Source organism: Staurois parvus, unplaced genomic scaffold, assembly GCF_062004578.1.
Source record: "Staurois parvus isolate SC_StPar_1 unplaced genomic scaffold, SC_StPar_1.0 ptg001302l, whole genome shotgun sequence".
In the NCBI taxonomy this organism is placed as follows: domain Eukaryota; kingdom Metazoa; phylum Chordata; class Amphibia; order Anura; family Ranidae; genus Staurois; species Staurois parvus.
Window position 1 is genome coordinate 12,208,626 of NW_028319098.1, and position 19,081 is coordinate 12,227,706.

Genomic DNA, 19,081 nt, shown 5'->3' on the forward strand with positions numbered 1-19,081 from the left:
GGCAGTTATCATTCATTGCATGCATTGAACCAAACTGTGTTGTAAAAATAGTAAATCCATGGGTTTGGTTCCCATTAAAAGAAAATCTGCAATATTGTGTATTTTATGGCCCATGGTGTGCTAAGTACCACTCAGTAGGCTGTAGCAAAGTATGATGACCACTCAAATGGGAGGTTTTGTAGACACAGAGTTAAAGTGCTTGTAAATGCAAATAGTTTTTTTTAAAAATAACAAAGAGGTTTATGCTTACCAGTTCTGTGCCACTGAATTGCACAGAGTGGTCCTGAACCTCCTCTTCTCGGGTTCTTTGCTGGCGCACCTGGCTGCTCCTCGCCGCCAAGTGCCCCCATAGAAAGCTACTTTACATGGGGGTGCTCGTGCGGGCTCAATCCACGAAATGCATTAAGGTAAAAAACGTTCAGGCTTTATAACCACTTTAATGGAATTCAAGTCAGGTGGTCCAAAGAGTAATCCAATGAGAGTAACAGCTTGGGCATCAAGCCAAATTTGGACCTGCAGTACATCAGGGCGTTATTAGAAAAAACATTTCTAAGTGATGTGTTTTCCAGTAGCAGTTTTTTATGACTTGAACTTTCCCTTGCTCATTGTACATCATTACATTAATTAATGTAATACTAAAGCTAAAAAACATTTTTTACCTTATTGCATTCCTTGCATTAAGGTAAAAAAAAAGTTTTCTTTTTCTCAGTCCTCCCCTAACCAGTGTGAAGGGGAAGAGAGGGGAGAATAGATCCTGTGCTGTGCACAGCTGCATCTCTTCTCCCCTCCCTTCCTCTTCACATAGGACTCCAGCAGCAGGAGGAGCCATTGGCTCCTGCTGCTGTCAGTCAAATGCAGTGAGGAGGAAGTGGGGGGAGGGCTAAGTCCCAATGTGTGTATCTGTGGATCATGGCTTCTTAGACACACCGCTCGGGAGTGAGTAGACCCATATTTACTGTGTAGCATGTAATATGTTCCTAATCACCTGTTTCCCACCCCGCCTGGAGCTGTCATATTTAAAATCAGCACACCCTTATAGGGACCTGTGAATGGCTAAACTACAAGACCTGTCTGCCACAATGGCAGACTGACTTTTAGTTTTCAATGGGCAAGCGTGCATCCTTCAGCGCACTCATATTTCACTGACCCTTCCTCCAGCATTCTAGCTGATAGGTCATAACAGAGGTGTGAGCAGAAAGCTGGAGGAAGAGTGTGCAGGAGCCTGACATTGCACCTGTGATCGCAGATGCAATTCTTTGCAGGTTACTGTGAAAAAAAAAAAATTCCTGCAAAAATATATGCATTTATTATTTTTTTCCTAAAGGTGAACTTAGCCTTTAACTGTGTGGTTACCTTTGCATGTACTATGAACTTTGCCATTGATTCCAAAAGAGCGACGTTGCATGAGTGGGTGTGGCTTGTTTTCTAACTACATACGAATTAGAGGTCTGGTTGAAGAACAAACATACATGGACTTACTCGGTACCGAGAAAGTCCATGTATATTTTTTAATGAATCAGAACTCGTGATAGGACGTGGAATCCCCTGTCCTTCTGGGTCTTTTGATTTGGCACTAACCCAAGGTTTGGCTACATAGGAATGAGGCATGCATAGTGGATGGTTCTTACTTTAGTAAAATAATTTAAAAGTTTAATAAAATATACCTGCTGTTTAAAACACATCAAATCAAAGTTTTATTTACATTACATTTTATTATGTGAGGCCTCGTGTCCTTTTCTCTGGCTTATCTAGTGAAGTTGACCTCAAGAGAGGAGTAAAAGGTTAGAGGGTCAAAGTCTTTTCCTCCTTGGGTCTTGCTGCTTGCTGAGAGAAGGGTGGCTGGAAAATGGATGGTTGAGGGTCACTGTTTAATTCTGTTACAGAACAGATGGTTTGAGTTTTCTTTTACTCTGGGTTCCCTCCCCCTATCTGAAGTCTTCTAAAGAAAAAGAAAAAAGAAAAATATTCAGAAGGCGTCGGTGATGCAAAATATCTGCTTGTAACATCTATTAAGCCATATTTGAATGGTCTGTTTTGCATGTATTCTGTGATCCACGACTTGTACACATTTTATGCTACTTTTCGGAAACTCAAAATTGTGAACTCATACTGTTTCTCTGGAAAGAATTCAAACTCCAGGTCATGGAGCAATGGTTATTGTACACAGAAGGCAAATCAACTACATGTTAAATATTTATTTTGCACTGATAGGTAAGAGGGAATGAACGCTTCCAAAACATTTTGGAAACTACTGAGGGTTGTTAATGCAGATGAATGTTCAAGATGAAAAATGTCTTGTAAAAGGTTTGGCAATATATCATGTGCCCAGTATTTAGTGTAGGCTTTGTTTATGGAGTACAGGTACCTGACACCATGGAATATGCTGGCACTGCATGGGGCTGCAAAATATATTGGCCTGCTAAATCGTCTTTTAATAACTCCGCAAGTAGGATTTTATCTTCATGATTTATTACTTTGGACTGTTATCATAATTTACAAGACACTTCATAAAATCTGCAGCCAAATACAATTTTATATATTTTTTGCTCTGAGCAAATAATGGTTGGAGGAAGGATCACACATCACATCAAGTGTAAACATACAGATTATAATATTGAAGATAATAATAATTAATACCTCATGCACACTGGGCTTGTTCTTTTTTAGCATGTAAAATCACCTCTATGTTAACCTATTTGTCATAGGTGTTTATAGGCCTATTAGAAGAGGAGCGTTTACAGGCTGAGAAAAAAAAACATCATTCAAGAGAGGAGCTGAAGAGCAGAAAAATACTGAATGCAATTAAAATCATGTAAACACATCTAAACGTACCTACAATCTGAATGTGTTTAGGCATATTTGAGTGTTTCCCAACCTTTTTTCAGTCAAGGCACCCTTTAAAAATTATGGGTAGCCCAGAGGCACCCTTTAAAATTATGGACAGTCTTAAGGCACCCCATTCTAAAATAGGGTGCCTCAAGACTGTCCATAATTTTAAAAGGGCATCCCATTCTAAAATATGAGAAACTATTCTAATAGTCTTTATAATGCAGCAACATCCACACATACACACATCTACATAGGACACCCAACATTAGAGGTGATTTATTAACTAAAAGGCAGGCCTGTCCACCCACTGGCTTGTATACAAGTTTTGGGTCATTTCTAGACATTTTGCCAAGGCACCCCTAAAGAAACCTCAAGGCACCCCAGGGTGCCTGGGCACCCTGGTTGAGAAAGGCTGATCTAGCCAATGGAATCCATTGATGCTCAAACCCTTGATGCACCTAAACAAGTCTAAACGTGCCTAAACGCTTGTGCACCATGTGGCTTTAGGCACGTTTTTTAAGCAGCTTTTGCCAGGAGTTCTGGCTTTCAGAGAAGAAAAGCAAGTACTCTGTGTGCATGAGGCCTAAAACCAGCTCTACAGTGGTCACTCATACCTAAAATACAACTGAGAAAGATGACAAAAATACATTTTAAACTAGTAAATAAGCTTGTAAATCTGTTAAGTGAGAATAATCTCTTAACCACTTGCCCTTCAGAGGATTTACCCCCCTTCCTGACCAGGCCACTTTTTGCGTTACAGTGCTGCGTTACTTTAACTGACGAATTGCGCGGTCATGCAATGCACCCAAATGAAAATTTACATCTCCTTTTTTTCGCACAAATTGAGCTTTCTTTTGGTGGTATTTGATCGCCTGTATGGTTTTTATTTTTTGCGCTCTAAAAAAAAAAAAGGCCGACAATTTTGAGAAAAAAACAATATTTTTGACTTTTTGCTATTAAACATGTCCAATAAAAAAATTTTAAAAATCAAATTTCATCATAAATGTAGGCCAAAATGTATTCTGCTACATGTCTTTGCTAAAACAAACCCCAATACATGTAAATTAATTAGTTTACGTGAAAGTTATACCGTTTACAAACGGCAGTATAGATTCTGGAATTTTTTTTTCAGTTTTTATTTTACTAATAATGGTGGCGATCAGCGACTTATAGTGGAACTGCGGTAGGCATTCTGACACTGGGAGGAACTGACTTGGTGTCACTGACATCCCCGGTGACACCAATACAGTGATCAGTGCAAAAAAAAAGCGCTGACACTGTACTAAGGGCACTGGGCAGGAAGGGGTTAACATGAGGGGCGATCAAAGGGTTAACTGTGTGCTGTTTTACTTGTGTCTGTGTGTGTGTGTGCTTCACTGTAAGCACACTGCTTTGGATGGCTGTGCTGCTCAGCCATCCAAAGCAGTGTGCACAAACTGACAGGGAGGAGAACTGTATTGTTTGCATACAGTTCTCCTCCCGGTCGGAGATGCTCGGAAATCACCAGTCGCTAGCAAGTATTCACCAGTCGGGACCCGGTGATTGAAAGCCGCGGCCGCATGCGACCCCCTACCCGGAAATGCAAAATCACGTGCATATACATGATTTTGTGCACCCGTGCCGCCCAGTTGCAGTATATCTGTTATAGGGCTGTCGGGAAGTGGTTAAAGAATGTTACCCCAACATTTCACATTCTTGATATGTGTCTGTTGTACCATGTACTTTTGAAAAAGTATCCTGTTTTCTATGGATTGCTTCTTTTGTGTGAAATAAGTTGTGATCCTACCAGTCCTCCTGCTTTCCTATTCCAACTGTCATAGTTTTCATATGCTGGTCTAAAACATACAGCTTTTACTGAATGATATCCAGTAAACTTATGTATCTGATAAGGAATAAGAACACTTTTTCCAGTGCTGATTGTGAAAAAAGAAAATAGATTTACCTTTTGTTCGTAGGGCCGTAGTTTCTGTTATGATCCATTTCCAGGTTGGCCTGGATCTTTTGATTGACCTAGTTGACTGTCAACAATCAGAGGCAGGCTTTAGAGGCAGTGACAGACCTTAACCACAAATTGATCAGAACCCCTGTCAGTAACTGGTCCATCACAATTCCTGTCATTCTAAGTGAAGGTAATGGACTGGTGGAGTTCTAGCCAAGTAACATAATATAAGCTGTTGATATCCATACATATGAGATGCACATACAACCAGCAACCAAAATTTGGGGTGTGTTGGGAGACTGTCATCAGCTACCTGTGGTAGTCTTGGTGCTGTAATCTTGGAAGTAGCATTCTGCAAGAACCCTGATCCTGTGAAGAAATTAAGCTTTAGAACTTGTTGTAATAATGTTCTCATATTCACTCTGATTCATGAAGTATAGTCTATTATCTACCTACAGCATGTGTCTCATTTGCCCTCCTGGCTCTCACCCTAGCTTTGATCATGAACATTCTATGGTTTCCTGAATGCAGAATGTTGGCAGAAGGTGTTAAGGTCCATCTGTCCACAATAGAACGTGATGACATAGCCAAAGTGGTGTCAAAGTGCACAGTACTCTAGTGTTTGCTTTAGCACTGTAAATAAACTTTCTAATGATCTTGCCCAGCATGCTTCTACTGAATTATGTGTACCTTGGTAATCAACAAGTACAAATTAATGAGAATTCCTTACAGTAAATTGCTCTAATTTCATTCATCCATTCTGTAAAATACTCAACAGAAAAATATCAGTAACAAGGCTTCTTTGTGTAGGGAGTGCGAGCACCAAATAACTTTAAACCCACTTATTTAACAAAAAGGGGAAAAAAATGAAAGTGTGTCTGATCTGGTCTGAGCTTTTCGTATTTCCAGAATCTGAGCATTTTTTTTCTATCCAGCCAAGGCAAAATAAATAAAACTCACATGTCTTAAATAAATGGAAAACGAGTAACAGATTTTTTGGTGTACTCTCTTCAGAAACATTGGCCTCAGGCTGTGTTAGTGTGTGGCTCAACAGCAATCAGAGGTCATAATTTCATTGGCGGTTTGCATCGGGTTTAATTTTTGTAGCATGTTACATTACTGAAAAACTAAGTACTGACTGTGTCTGTTTTAAACAGTAAGATATTTTAAGGTACCTAAAAGAGCAAAGAGGCCCTTATAAAGCACATAGGCTAATTGCTTGTAGCAGCTTAGTAAATACTGAAAATGGGCTCTAAATAAGAATGCGTAGGCCAGTAAAATGTAATGACAGCTGGATTTTTTTAAGGCACTTAAAACGTAAAGTGGATATTTTACAAGGCTGCCACCTACTGCTTTAAAAGGCATGTAATAACATTTCAAGATGGAGATTTTATTTGCCTGCTCATTTGCACTATGTGGTAAAAGTGAGTTATTTTGCATCCTGTCCTTTTCTTTTCTAGGAATGTGACCAGGTTCATATTGATGATGTATCTTCAGATGATAATGGACAAGACTTGAGGTTTGTTCACTTTTTAAATGTAATTTTAGTTCTTACATGGACACCGTGCCAAATCAAACAAGTGATGCAATACTAAAAAATATTTCTTGTATTTTGTGTCTGCATAATGTCTGTCACAATGTATTTTGCACAGTTCATTATATATAAATAAGCTTACTAAGCTCGAATATGTAGAGTTCTATCCAGAGGAAAATGTGGGTTCAACCTTTGAAAATATGTATGTCAAACTCAAATGACACTTTGTGGACATCAGAGCAAAGAAATATGTCATAAAAATATAAATATTTGTAATGGGTTTTTATACCCTTTCAATGTTCAGAAAATCTACGGCTAGAAAAAGGCCACCTGATGGTGGGAGAGGACTCCTTGTTGTTACAGCATCAGTTCCCGATCATTTGTACTGCTGTCCCAAACTAGCTCCCTTGGCCCGGAAATAGCTGGAAGCTCATATAGACATGGTGATTTTCCCAGAAAAAAAATCTCCATCAACTATCTGTGTAGAAAAGACTGAAGGTACATGAGCTACAGCAAGGTGACACCTAGACTGGCTATACAACAGAGATTCTGAAATGTTACTTTTTGATCTGATCCTGTAACACCCAGTGTTCAGTGATTACTGGGGAAGCTTCCCATAACCAGCAATGCAGAGAGGGATCTAGTCCCTGCATGACTAACAGAGGATAATCAAGTCTAGACCAAAACAGATGTTGCAGATAAATCAAAAATATCACAACTCGTAATTGTATTTTTTTCCATGTATTCATTCAGCACGTATAATTTTGGGACAGACGGCTTCCCAGCTGCAGCAACCAGTGCAAACCTATGTTTAGCGACTGGAGTTCGTGGAGGTGTAGACTGGATGAGAAAACTGGCTTTTCGTTATAGAAGAGTAAAAGAAATTTACAACACATATAAAAATAATGTTGGAGGTGAGTGACCATACAAGATATCCAGTATTGAGTGTTCACATGAAAATGGAAACTTGCAACTCAAGAGGCATTAGTGTTAATATCAGCAGGTTACTTTAATTTATTGCTGCATCAGAGTGTTAAGCAAAACTGAGTTTACGTAACAAAAATATTTATGGCAATATATATATCATTAATTATCTTGTTACAATTGCACCTGAAAGTGGGTGGGATCAGCAGCAAGTGACCATATTGTCCCTGAATTTGATGTGTTGAAAGCAGGAAAAATGGGCAAGCGTAAATATTTGAGTAACTTTAGCAAGGGCCAAATTGTAATGTCTGTAGCTCTTGTGGAATATTGTGGGATGATCACGGTCTGAAGTGGTCAGGATCTACCAAAAGTGGTCAAACATAGGAAACTTGTTATGAGCAGCCAAGGCTCATTGATGCACATGGGGAATGAAGCCTGTCCCATGTAGCCCAATCCAGTAGAAGAGCTACTGTAGCTCAAATTACTGAAAAAGCCAATGCACTGCACTTTGTTGTGTATCGGGCTGTGCATCCATGGACTGGTCAGGGTGCCCATGTTGACCCCTGTCCACAACTAAAAGTGCCTAAAATAGGCATGTGGGAAACAGAACTGGACCACGTAGCAATAGAAAAAGGTGACCTGGTCCAACGAATCACATAATTTTTTCATCATGTGGATGGCATTGTGCATGAACATTACTAGACAAGCCAGTGGTAATGCTTTAACTAATGAAGTCCATGACTCTATGTGTCAGGGCTGTTTTGATGGCAAAAGAGGAACTTACTCAATATTATGTGAGTGATCATAAGGTTATGGTGAGTGGACATACTGTTATAGTGGCTGGTATACTTAAATATATATATTTAGCAGAATCCATAACCTAGTCAGAGTCTACTTAACTAGCACAATTGTGCCCACACACTTCTGTCAGGGTTGCCTAGAATGCAAAATTGGTCTAACAGAATTTCACATTTTTGTATTTTAGTATGTATCAAATTACCTGGAGTTCAGCTTTGAATCTACACTTAAAAGCTACCATGAAAGAACCAACTGAAATCCATTATATACGTAATTTTCATCACACATTCTGTCTGGAGAAACCCTCACATTGTTTTAGTCCTAGTTGACTAAAAACCGAGCTAACCAGGCACTAATTTCCAATTTTCCATTTATAAACTGCTGTTCTTCATGTTACATGGTTGTCTTAAAAACACAAACCTCCATATGATCTGACTGGCTTACTCAAAAGTCTTTGAAGACTTCTCTGCCTGCCTACCCTACTTTCTCTCTTCTGAAATTCCCACAATCATTCTCGGCAACTTAAACATCCCTGTGAATACTAACACTCCTGCTACTTCTAAACTTCTTAGAAGGAATTGGTACATGCTTCCACTTACTCTGATGGCAACACCCTCAACCTTGTATTCTCCTACTTATGCACTCCATGCAACCTTTCCAACAAACCTTTTCCTCTCTCTGGTCACCACCGCATTAGTTTCACTCTTTCCTTGTCTTCCACCACCTCTCCCTCCAACCGCCTAACAATTACCCATAGAAACCTTTGCCATTTTAACCCTTCTCTTCTCTATTCTGCTACTGACCACCTCTATGATAAAATCTCACCCCTGTCCTGCTCCAATCTAGCTACTTCTGTCTAAAATAGATCCCTGTCATCCTCTCTGGATGAGCTCGGCCCTCTCACTACACACAGAATCAAGCCCCAACCCCTACAACCCTGGCAAACAGATGACACCAGACGTTTCAAAACACATAGCCGCGTTCTTGAGCATCTGTGGTGTAAGACTAAGTCTCACAAAGACTTCAACCAATATAAATCTGTCATCCAAAAATACAATTCTTACCTCCACACTGTCAAGCATACTTATTTTATCACTCTCGTTAACACCTTCTCATCCAGTCCCCGTCAATTCTTCTCTACCTTTAACTCTGTACTTCCTCCTCCACTGCCACCACCCATTAACTTACTGTCCAGGAGATTGCCAATCACTTGATACAATTCATGATGAAATTTCAACTCTAAAGTTATCCCCCCACTTAACTCCCCATGTCCACAGTTACACCCAACACTTCCCTTATTCAACCCTGCTACTATAGACGAGGTTGCTAAACTTTTTTCTAATGCCCACCTAACCAACTGGACCCTATTGCCTCTCAAATACTTTGGTTGCCCTCTGGCTCTATCCTACACTCTCTGACTCTATCCAACACTCTCTAATTCACATCTTCAATCTCTCCCTCTCTTCTGGCACCTTCCCCAACTATCTAAAACATGCACTAGACACACCCATACTTCAAAAGCCTTCCTTGGACCCCACCAACCTTAACAACCTACACCCCATCTCCATGCTCCCCTTTTCCTCCAAACTCCTTGAATGTCTGGTCTACAACTAATTGAGTGACCACCTCATTAAGAATAACCTTCTTGATCCCCTTCAGTCTGGATTTCTCCCTCAACACTCCACAGAAACTGCTCTACTAAAACTCAAAAACAATTTACTAACAGAAAAAAAACAATGAACACTATTCTGTACTCCTTCTTCAGGACCTTTTGGCTGCTTTTGATACGGTTGACCACTCCCTCCTCCTTAAAAAAGTTTACTCCTTTAGTTTCTGTGACTTCTTCGATTATTCACATCCTGCCTATCCCACCAGTGTCACTTACAATACTAATTCCTCGTCTCCATTTGCTTTCCTCACAGGGGTCCCCCAGAGTTCTGTTCGGGGACCTTTCCTATTCTCAATTTACACTTCCTCCCTGAGCTGATAGCTGATAGCCTTCCATGGCTTTCAATATAATTTCTAAGCTGACGTCACCCAAATCTATCTTTCTATCCTTCATTTTTTCAAATCAGTCTCCTAACGCATCACTAATTTACTGACCAATGTCATACCACTTCCTCAAACTCAGCCTATCCAAAACCAAGTTCTAAATATTTCCTCCCCCATGTGCCCCTTCCCCTGACTTCTCTGTTAAGATCAGTGGTACAACCATGAACCCATCCCCGCATGCCAGGGTGCTAGATGTAATCCTGGACTCTGAACTCTCCTTTCAGCCTCACATCCAATCATTTTCCAAAGCTTGCCGCCTCTGCAACATCTCCAAACTACATTCTTTCCTAACCAATGACACCACAAAGGTCCTAGTCTAGCCTCAACTACTGAAACTCACTGGATTACCTTTACATAGGCTATCCCCCCTTCAGTCCATCATGAATGCTCCTGCCAGACACAACCACCTTACCAACCGTTCAGTGTCTGCCACCCCTCTCTTCCAGTTCTTCCACTGGCTGCCAATCACCCAAGGAATTAAATTCAAAATACTAACAATAACTTATAAAGCCATCCATAACTTGGCCCCCAGCTACATCACTAACCTGCTCTCAAAATACCAATCAAATCATTCTCTCTGTTCCTCCTAAGACCTCCTCCTCTCTAATTACCTTGTCATCTCCTCCCATGCTTGCCTTCAAGACATCTCCTGAGCCTCTCCTTTCTCTGGAACTTCTTACCCCATTCTGTCTATCTATCTCCTACTCTGTCATTTTTAGGCAATCCCTGAAAACTTATCTTCAGAGAAGCCTAACCTGCCTCCACCTCACAACTGTACTTATATTTTCTACATCAGCTCATCCCCTCACAGTTATTACCTTTTGTTTCACTTGACCCCCCCCCCCCCTTTTGGATTGTAAGCTCTAATGAGTAGGGCCCTCTGATTCCTCCTGTATTGAATTTTATTGTAACTGTAATGTTTGCCCTCACATTGCAAAGTGCTGCATAAACTGTTGGCGCTATTTAAATAATAATAATAATGATAATAATAATAATTACATGGCCACAGTCACCAAAGCAAATTACAAGTGTCCAGTTATGAAAATAACATACCAACACAATAAATCTGGCATTTTCAGAGCATATCTAGTTTTTACAGCATTTTGTATTTAAGTCTGTGATCAGCTTTGCTTTGCACTCAGCACATATAATGTCAAAGTCTCTCCCTGAATAAACACTCATTTGGCGCTAGAAGTGTTCAGACACCCCCCTTTGCAAAGCCTTACTGAGAAACAACACAAATGCTCTTCCATTTTTCACTTTTCCTGAAAATCAAAGGACATAGATAGTATAAGGGGACTTGCATGGTGTTACTGAACTAGCTTGCAGCTATAAGCACTAATGGAAGGAAAACCAGAACATGGACAAAAACCAAACATGGCACAATATATTCTGTAAGGCACCTGTAGTATGTCTAGTTAGTACAATTCCATTACTTCTAGGGTAAAATTACACTTTAAATGTGTTGATCTATTTACTTAAAGGAAACCTGCCATTAGAGAGAAATGAGGGCTACAACTGGTAATCTTTTTTTTCAGAAGCTGCTTTGGTTTCAAAACTTTGACACGCTGATCTATCTGGAACAAAATTTAGCTACAAAGATGTCTGACGTCTCTCCAATATGACATAATATACTTTATATTATAATTTATATACTGTATATTGGTTATGATCTCTGAAATACAGCCAGACAATTTTTAGAATGACACAAGCAATAGCAACCACTACATTTTTCTCATGACAGGTATACTTTACATTGCCTGTATATACACTATATTGCCAAAAGTATTGGAACATCCCTTCAAATCATTGGATTCAGGTGTTCCAATCACCTCCATAGCCACAGGTGTATGAAATCAAGCACCTAGTCATGCAAACTGCTTCTACAAACATTTGTGAAAGAATAGGTTGCTATCAGGAGCTCAGTGAATTCAAGTATGGTACCGTGATAGGTTGCCACCTGTGCAATAAGTCCATCTGTGAAATTTCCTTGCTACCAAATATTCCAAATTCAACTGTTAGTAGTATTATAACAAAGTGGAAGCAACTGGGAACAACATCAACTCAGCCACGAAGTGGTAGGCCACGTAAAATGACAGAGCAGGGTCAGCACATGCTGAAGCGCACAGTGCGCAGAACTCGCCAACTGTCTGCAGAGTCAATAGCTAAAGACCTCCAAACTTCATGTGGCCTTCAGATTAACACAACAAAAGCGCATAGAAAGCTTCATGGAATGGGTTTCCATGACCAAGCAGCTGCATCCAAGCCTTACATCACCAAGTGCAATGCAAAGCGTCGGATGCAGTGGTGTAAAGTACACTGCCACTGGACTCTAGAACATTGGAGATGTGTTCTCTTGAGTGACAAATCATGCTTCTCTAGAAATCCGATGGACGTGTCTGGGTTTGGCAGTTGCCAGGAGAATGGTACTTGCCTGACTGCAGCGTGCCAAGTGTAAAGTTTAGTGGAGGGAGGATTATGGTGTGGGGTTATTTTTCAGGGGTTGGGCTTGGCCCCTTAGTTCCAGTGAAGAGAACTCTTAAGAAATCAGCATACAAAGACATTTTGGACAATTTTATGCTCCCAACTTTGTGGGAACATTTTGGGGATGTCCCCTTCCTGTTCCAACATGACTGTGCATCAGTGCACAAAGCAACGTTCATAAAGACATGGATGAGTGAGTTTGGGATAGAGAACCTTGACTGGCCTGCACCTCAACCCGACAGTCAAACATTCTCATAGACACACTCATAAACCTTGTGGACAGCCTTCCCAGAAGAGTTGAAGCTATTATAGCTGCAAAGGGTGAGCCAACTCAATATTGAACCCTACGGACTAAGACTAAGACTGGGATAGCATTAAAGTTCAAAGTAAAGGCAGGCGTCCCAATACATTTGGCAATATAGTGTATCTGTCTATTACTGCATTAATCTACTGTATTTCTTATACAAGCATATAGAATTACAATGAAGGTATCAGTTAAGTCAGCAGATAAAAAAAGATGTTATCCATATACTTCAGGACCCGTTCAGTGAGGAATCAATGCGATGCACTGCTTCAGTGCATTGTATTGATAATTTAAAAAAAAAATCTTATTAAAGTGTACAATGCATTCAGGTCTCTAGTGCCATTGAACGCATTGTGGTAAAAAAGCAGCATGTGTGCATTTTTCCGCATCACATCACAGCAGCGTTGTTGTTTGAACAGGGTACATAGAAGGCAATTGTTTTATATGTAGCTATGCAGAGCCCTGCAATTTTCAGGTACAGAAAGGCAGGGTCTCTCTACCTGCTGTGAACGAGCCCTAAATGTGGACTGTTCTTCTCTATGTGACATATGACCTTATTCAATATAGAACTCTTATTCTTAAGTACTATTTCCTAAGTACATAAAGACCAAAAAAAAATCTATTTTGTTCAAGTGTTTGGTGAACACAATGAATTCTCATAGGTTAGTGAACTTCAGAAACAACACTTCAACATAAGAATTCTTTTTAGAGAACAGGGTGATCACATACTGTAAGAGGCAAATTATCATAAAAATATATATTAACTTGTTTGGGCTCATTTTATTCCAAAAACAGTCCCTAAGCTGTCATGAGGAGAAAAAACTCTAGATGTGGGTTGAAGTGGTCAGTAAAAGTTTGCATTCATCAAGTTTCATGGTAATATTGTTACAGTTATACAAATCATATAATTGGCATTATGTTTCAAAAAAGGTCTGGTCATAATAGTATGTAGCTAACATGTCTTCTTTCCTCCTTGGTAAATCATTTAAGGTATCACAAACTTTACTATCAAAGTTTCTAAAATAAGAACTGTCTATGTTGTCCTATACAGATAAATAGCTTATTCCTTTCATTCTTTTGCTGTCCTTTTTTCTACAGCGAATTTCAAATATAATAGATTGCTGTGGGATAACAAAAATGACTCACATTTCAAACATCAAAGTGCAGCCCCTTATATTTAATGTAATGGTATTTTATTTTATTCATGAGCTTCATTTTTGAGTTTTGAGAAAACAAACTATAAAGTTTTAAGGAAGTGGATGTTATTTTTCTTTAGATCTTGTTCTTTGCATAAACTTAAAAAATGTTCATAGAAGGAACTGAAGAATGAGCAATTTTTCTCATCTGATATTTTTTGTCTATTACAGGTCTGCTTGGCCCAGCAAAGAGGGAAGCTTGGCTACAGTTGAGGGCTGAGATTGAAGCCTTGACAGATTCTTGGTTAACACTTGCACTGAAAGCCCTCACCTTAATTCATTCTAGGTAATTTTCCTTTTCATTTGCAGCACTAGCTTCAAAGACGTTACATTATCTATGGATATATTATTAAATAATTGCCTGCTTTTTGAATAATTCTTTTTTCTTCCTGCAATAGGACAAATTGTGTAAATATACTTGTTACAACTACCCAACTTATACCAGCATTGGCGAAGGTCCTGTTGTATGGATTAGGAGTTGTGTTTCCCATTGAAAACATTTATAGTGCAACTAAAATAGGTAGGTATAGGAAATCAGATAACATTAGCCACAAGTACTTACAACATATGAATTAAATTTTGCACACTAAGGTATTGTTTTTCAACTTCGATAATGTATGTACCCTCTTGCTCTTTATAGAAGCCGGTGTATGCCAGGTAATCTTAAAGCTAAACTCCAGGAATTTAACAAAAAACACACTTGCAGTGGGGGCTGCTGTTTTGCAAGAGTTAAATCCTTGTTAAGTCTATGGCTAGAGGAATATCCTTACATTTTGTCTTATTCCATCAGGCTTTGGGTTCTCACTTCTTTTCTTTGATGCTCCGGATTGTGGGCAGGCTCTTGCCATCCTTACATACTATGCCAGGCTAATGGCCCTGCATTCAGACAAATATAGACAATTGGCGCTGAAAGGGAACTACCTTATATGGAAACTTAATGAAGTATGGGCATCAAGGTGGGGGGCACACTTCAAGGTCGTTTTTTATGTAATTCCTGGCTTTCAGCTTTAAGTACCCTTTGGTGTTGGCAGATAGGTCATTGGTACTTCATAAATGTGTAAATGTTTTCTATGTAATAAAAAGCCTAACTCCACACAAAGCTTTGCTTTCTTAAGGCAGCCATTAGGGTTGCACCAATACTGGTATTGGTGCCAATACTGTGCATTTGCACGAGTATTGGTATTCATGCAAATAATGCACCAATACCAAAAAACAATATTTTAAGGTTTGGTTCTTCCAGCTGTCAGCGGGATTCCCCACTGACAGCTGAAATGTAAAAGAAAGAATGCCAGCATTCATAGGTCGGTAAGGACTTGGGCCACCCCATCCTTAACAACCAATGACATTTCAGCTGTCAGCTTCCCGTTCCCTTCCTGCACCCCCAAGCCAGGGCCGGCTCCAGCAAAAGGTATCACAGGAAGGGCACTATGATGGGGAGAGGGCCGGTAAAGTCCCCAGACATGCTGTCACAGTGATTCCGCAAGGCTCCCTGCTGTCACACACCTGGCCGGAGGATGAGCAGGGTATGAGAATAAACAAGATCCGGAGGAGGAGGAGGAGAGGTGGGGGCAGAGGCAGAGCCTGTGTGTGGACAACTGACGTGGACAGCAGCAATTCCCCCAGCCCCCTGACCTGCACAACCTGCTTCCAGGACACTGAGCAAGTAATCCATATAGTATAATGCTGGGACATCATTGTCTACCAATTTACACCCATTGGGGATGCAGATCCCTTCCTGTCTCGTGGCAAGAAGTGATTAGCACACTGGATGGGGGGGTTCCTCATTAGATGACACATAGCCTGCACTGCGCACATGTCAATTCTGGCTCATTCATTATCTTAAGAACTCCGGGAAAACATTTTTTTCCCCATGCAGTGGGGGTGTGTGTGCCTGCAATAGGTATCAGTAATACCTAGTATCGGTACTCGTACTTGGTGTTAAAAAAATGGTATCAGTACATCCCTACCTGCCAACTGAATCCTGCTGAACCAGCTGAGATACGATTCATTTATGGGCAGGCTGGTTGGTTTTAAGTCGATCTATTGGTTGACTTCAATACAACCAGCCTGTCAGATTTTTTGTATGCAATTACTGCCAGTGGCTGTAGCTGCTAGCAGTGATCATTGTTTTCTGCTGTCCAGGAAAGCTCCCCACAGGCAGAATACAATAGCTCCACGGGAGGCATTCCCCCATAAACACATTAACTGTGTTGATGAGGAATTGAACAATTTTCTTTCATTCCACCCGTGGGGGAAGTAAAGAAAATGGTATAATCCATGGCCTTCTTTAGTTTTAAATAGATTGAGAAGAGTTAGAATTTGTCCATGTTTTATTGTTATCTGTGACTCTGTTAGAATGCTCTCAGTTTGCATTCTTGTGAATGAAATAAGGAGAACAAAGGTCACGAATGCACATAAATTATAGAACAGAGGTCAGGAAGGTGGTACATTATTAAAAGTCTTATTAAAAGTGTTATCTTTTCCCCACTATACTGGAAATAAACATTTTTGTTGGTTTCTGGGTCCCAATAGGAAAGATCCCAGATCAAAACCCCAAAAATTGCTTGCTAAAGCTTACCTTTAATATTTTAAAAACATTTTTTTATATTTTTTGAAAAATTATACACTATTTAATTCTAGGGAATTTACAGAGCTGATGTGTATATATATACTACCTGAAGTATCAAGGGAGCTGTTAGAATTGGCAGAAGGAAGCCCACTGGAGAAACTCCTAACTCAGTTAGTCTAAAGATGGGTAGTTTGTTCCATTGTTTATCCTGTGGTTCCCACTATGGAGGTTCCAGAACTAATAAGGATGTCTTGATTAACGACTGTGACATGGTACGATATAGCTGGTATTATTCCAAGAAGTGCTGATGATGCCGATGATGAAGTAGTTTTAATGGAATAGAGTAGTGAATTGAAAGTTGCGGCAGAAAGCAGAAACAAAATGGAAACTGGCCTTACAGTCACAGTATTATAGATGCCCTTTGATAGACTTTTCCATTAAATCATAATGCATGCATAAAATGTAATCACATAAGGGACTCATTAAAAATAAAGTATTACTAATGTGTCAATATATTAGGTCCATATCAGAAATCAGCAAAATAATAAGTGACACTATCTGGGGTCCTACTATTTACCTTGCCCGCTGCATTTAGGCAGCAAACTATATCTGTATGCAAAGTAGTTGCAAAATAGTGCAGACATTTGCAAAGTTCATGTTTTCTCTTTCAGTGTTATTAGTGAGGACTTTAAGAGAAGCTACACATTGTTATGGTTTCAAATTATAGATGGTAACTGCTGCATTGGCAGGCACATTTTATAATCTATCGCTGCTTATTACACTTAGACAATTTTGAGGCTATGCATTCTACAACAATAAAATCATTTACAACAATCAAATCTTTTGAAGCAACAGAGTTCAGCTCACATTCTGAAGTGTAACTCCAGTTGCCTCCAAATTTTATACTGTAAGGCAGGACTGGAAGACAATTAGCTTTATAGTTGGCATAATTATAAAAAATATTTTGTGTCAGTATATATTTAAATACTTTCAACACTGTATTCACTGCTAAATGTTAACATTTTGTTTTTTTGCCATGGTAGTATATCTATAGTTCACTATATTCTTACACAAAGGTTGCAAAGACACAACATTCAGAAATTTCTACCATTCCCTCCTTGCAAGCAAAGTTAAACATTTCATATGTTATGGCCTACAAATGTACTGAGGGACTTCAGAATCTGGATTGATTAGCAAGGGATATGATGCAAGATTCTTTTTAATGTATTGCATTACTTTCATGTTCATAGGTAAAGAAAGCTGCTTTGAGAGGATAGTCCAGAGGTTTGGCAGGAAAGTGGTCTATGTAGTAGTAGGAGATGGAGTAGAAGAAGAGCAAGGAGCCAAAAAGGTAAACACATTATTGCACAAGGTATAGATGGATAAACTACCAAGCAGGAATATTTCAATTGATAAAAGACAATCACGTAAATATATTGTTATCAAACTGCTGATGTTGTCATTAACCTGGATACATATGCATGGGATAGTACAATGTGTTAAGCTGGCCATACATGGTTCAGTTTTCTTAATTCAGCCAGGAGGCTGAACAAAAAAACTGAACCGATTCCTCCATTCACACATTCAGTGTGAATGTGGGACTCCCCCGCCTTCAGAATACACTGATCAGTGCTGTAGCCAGTTGACTGCAAGCACCGATTGAATGGAAATTTTCCAGCAGGACCTCAGCTTTCCATGAACAGGAATGGTCATAGAAGTATCTAAATTTGGTTGGTTCCTGCTGACCTGCCAAATTTCGATCCATGCATAGCTAGCTTTAGTGATTAGCACTGATGCTTTACAGCAAGGAAGACTAGGTGAATATGGAGGCCCTGGCAGCGATGACAGTGAGCCACTGGAGGGTTTTGTTGGACAGGTAAGTCTGCCATAGTGTGCTAGTATGCGGCACATACTAGCACAATATGCCATTGGCCTGCAGGGGCCCTTTTTTTGCATTGACTTTACTACCACTTTAAATTTTCAGGATCAGCTTTCTAGAATCTACTTTTTTCTTCCCAGTCAAAGCAGACACAATACACAAAGATTTGGCAAAATTCTTAGAAAAATATGTAAAGACAACAAACTCTGGGAAAATATACACATGCCCACAAGGTAATAAAAGTTAGTCAGAAAATAAGAAGAGTGGGCAACAGAATGGGATGAGTTACAGAGGTGAGAATGAACTTAATACTGTTGGATAGTGATTTAGAAAATTGAGGTCTTGCCAAACTATTATCAAAGGTTTTCCAAAAGGTTCATGTGTTCGATAGAATCAGCTAGTTGTGAGAAATTATGTCCCACTGGTATGCAGTAATCATCTTCCTTATGTTCTTGTATGGTTCATCAACAGAATTATTTTATTATTTTTTGTAATTTATATCCTGCTTCCCCATTTTAATATCCATGGCTGCACTTGTTACATTGAATGAGATACACCTTATTACTGGAGGTG

The 19,081-nt window shown here is 39.6% G+C and overlaps 1 protein-coding gene across 5 annotated transcripts in view; it reads left to right on the forward strand.

Annotated features, from left to right (window-relative positions):
- EYA1 (EYA transcriptional coactivator and phosphatase 1) overlaps positions 1–19,081 on the forward strand; it is a 138,570-nt gene that overhangs the window by 111,709 nt on the left and 7,780 nt on the right. For all 5 annotated transcript variants that reach the window (XM_089661048.1, XM_089661047.1, XM_089661050.1 and 2 more), the window contains exons 12-16: positions 6,229–6,287; positions 7,056–7,216; positions 14,232–14,346; positions 14,459–14,580; positions 17,880–17,980. In XM_089661048.1, the coding sequence (XP_089517174.1) occupies positions 6,229–6,287; positions 7,056–7,216; positions 14,232–14,346; positions 14,459–14,580; positions 17,880–17,980 (558 nt within the window). The remainder of the gene's footprint in view (positions 1–6,228; positions 6,288–7,055; positions 7,217–14,231; positions 14,347–14,458; positions 14,581–17,879; positions 17,981–19,081) is intronic.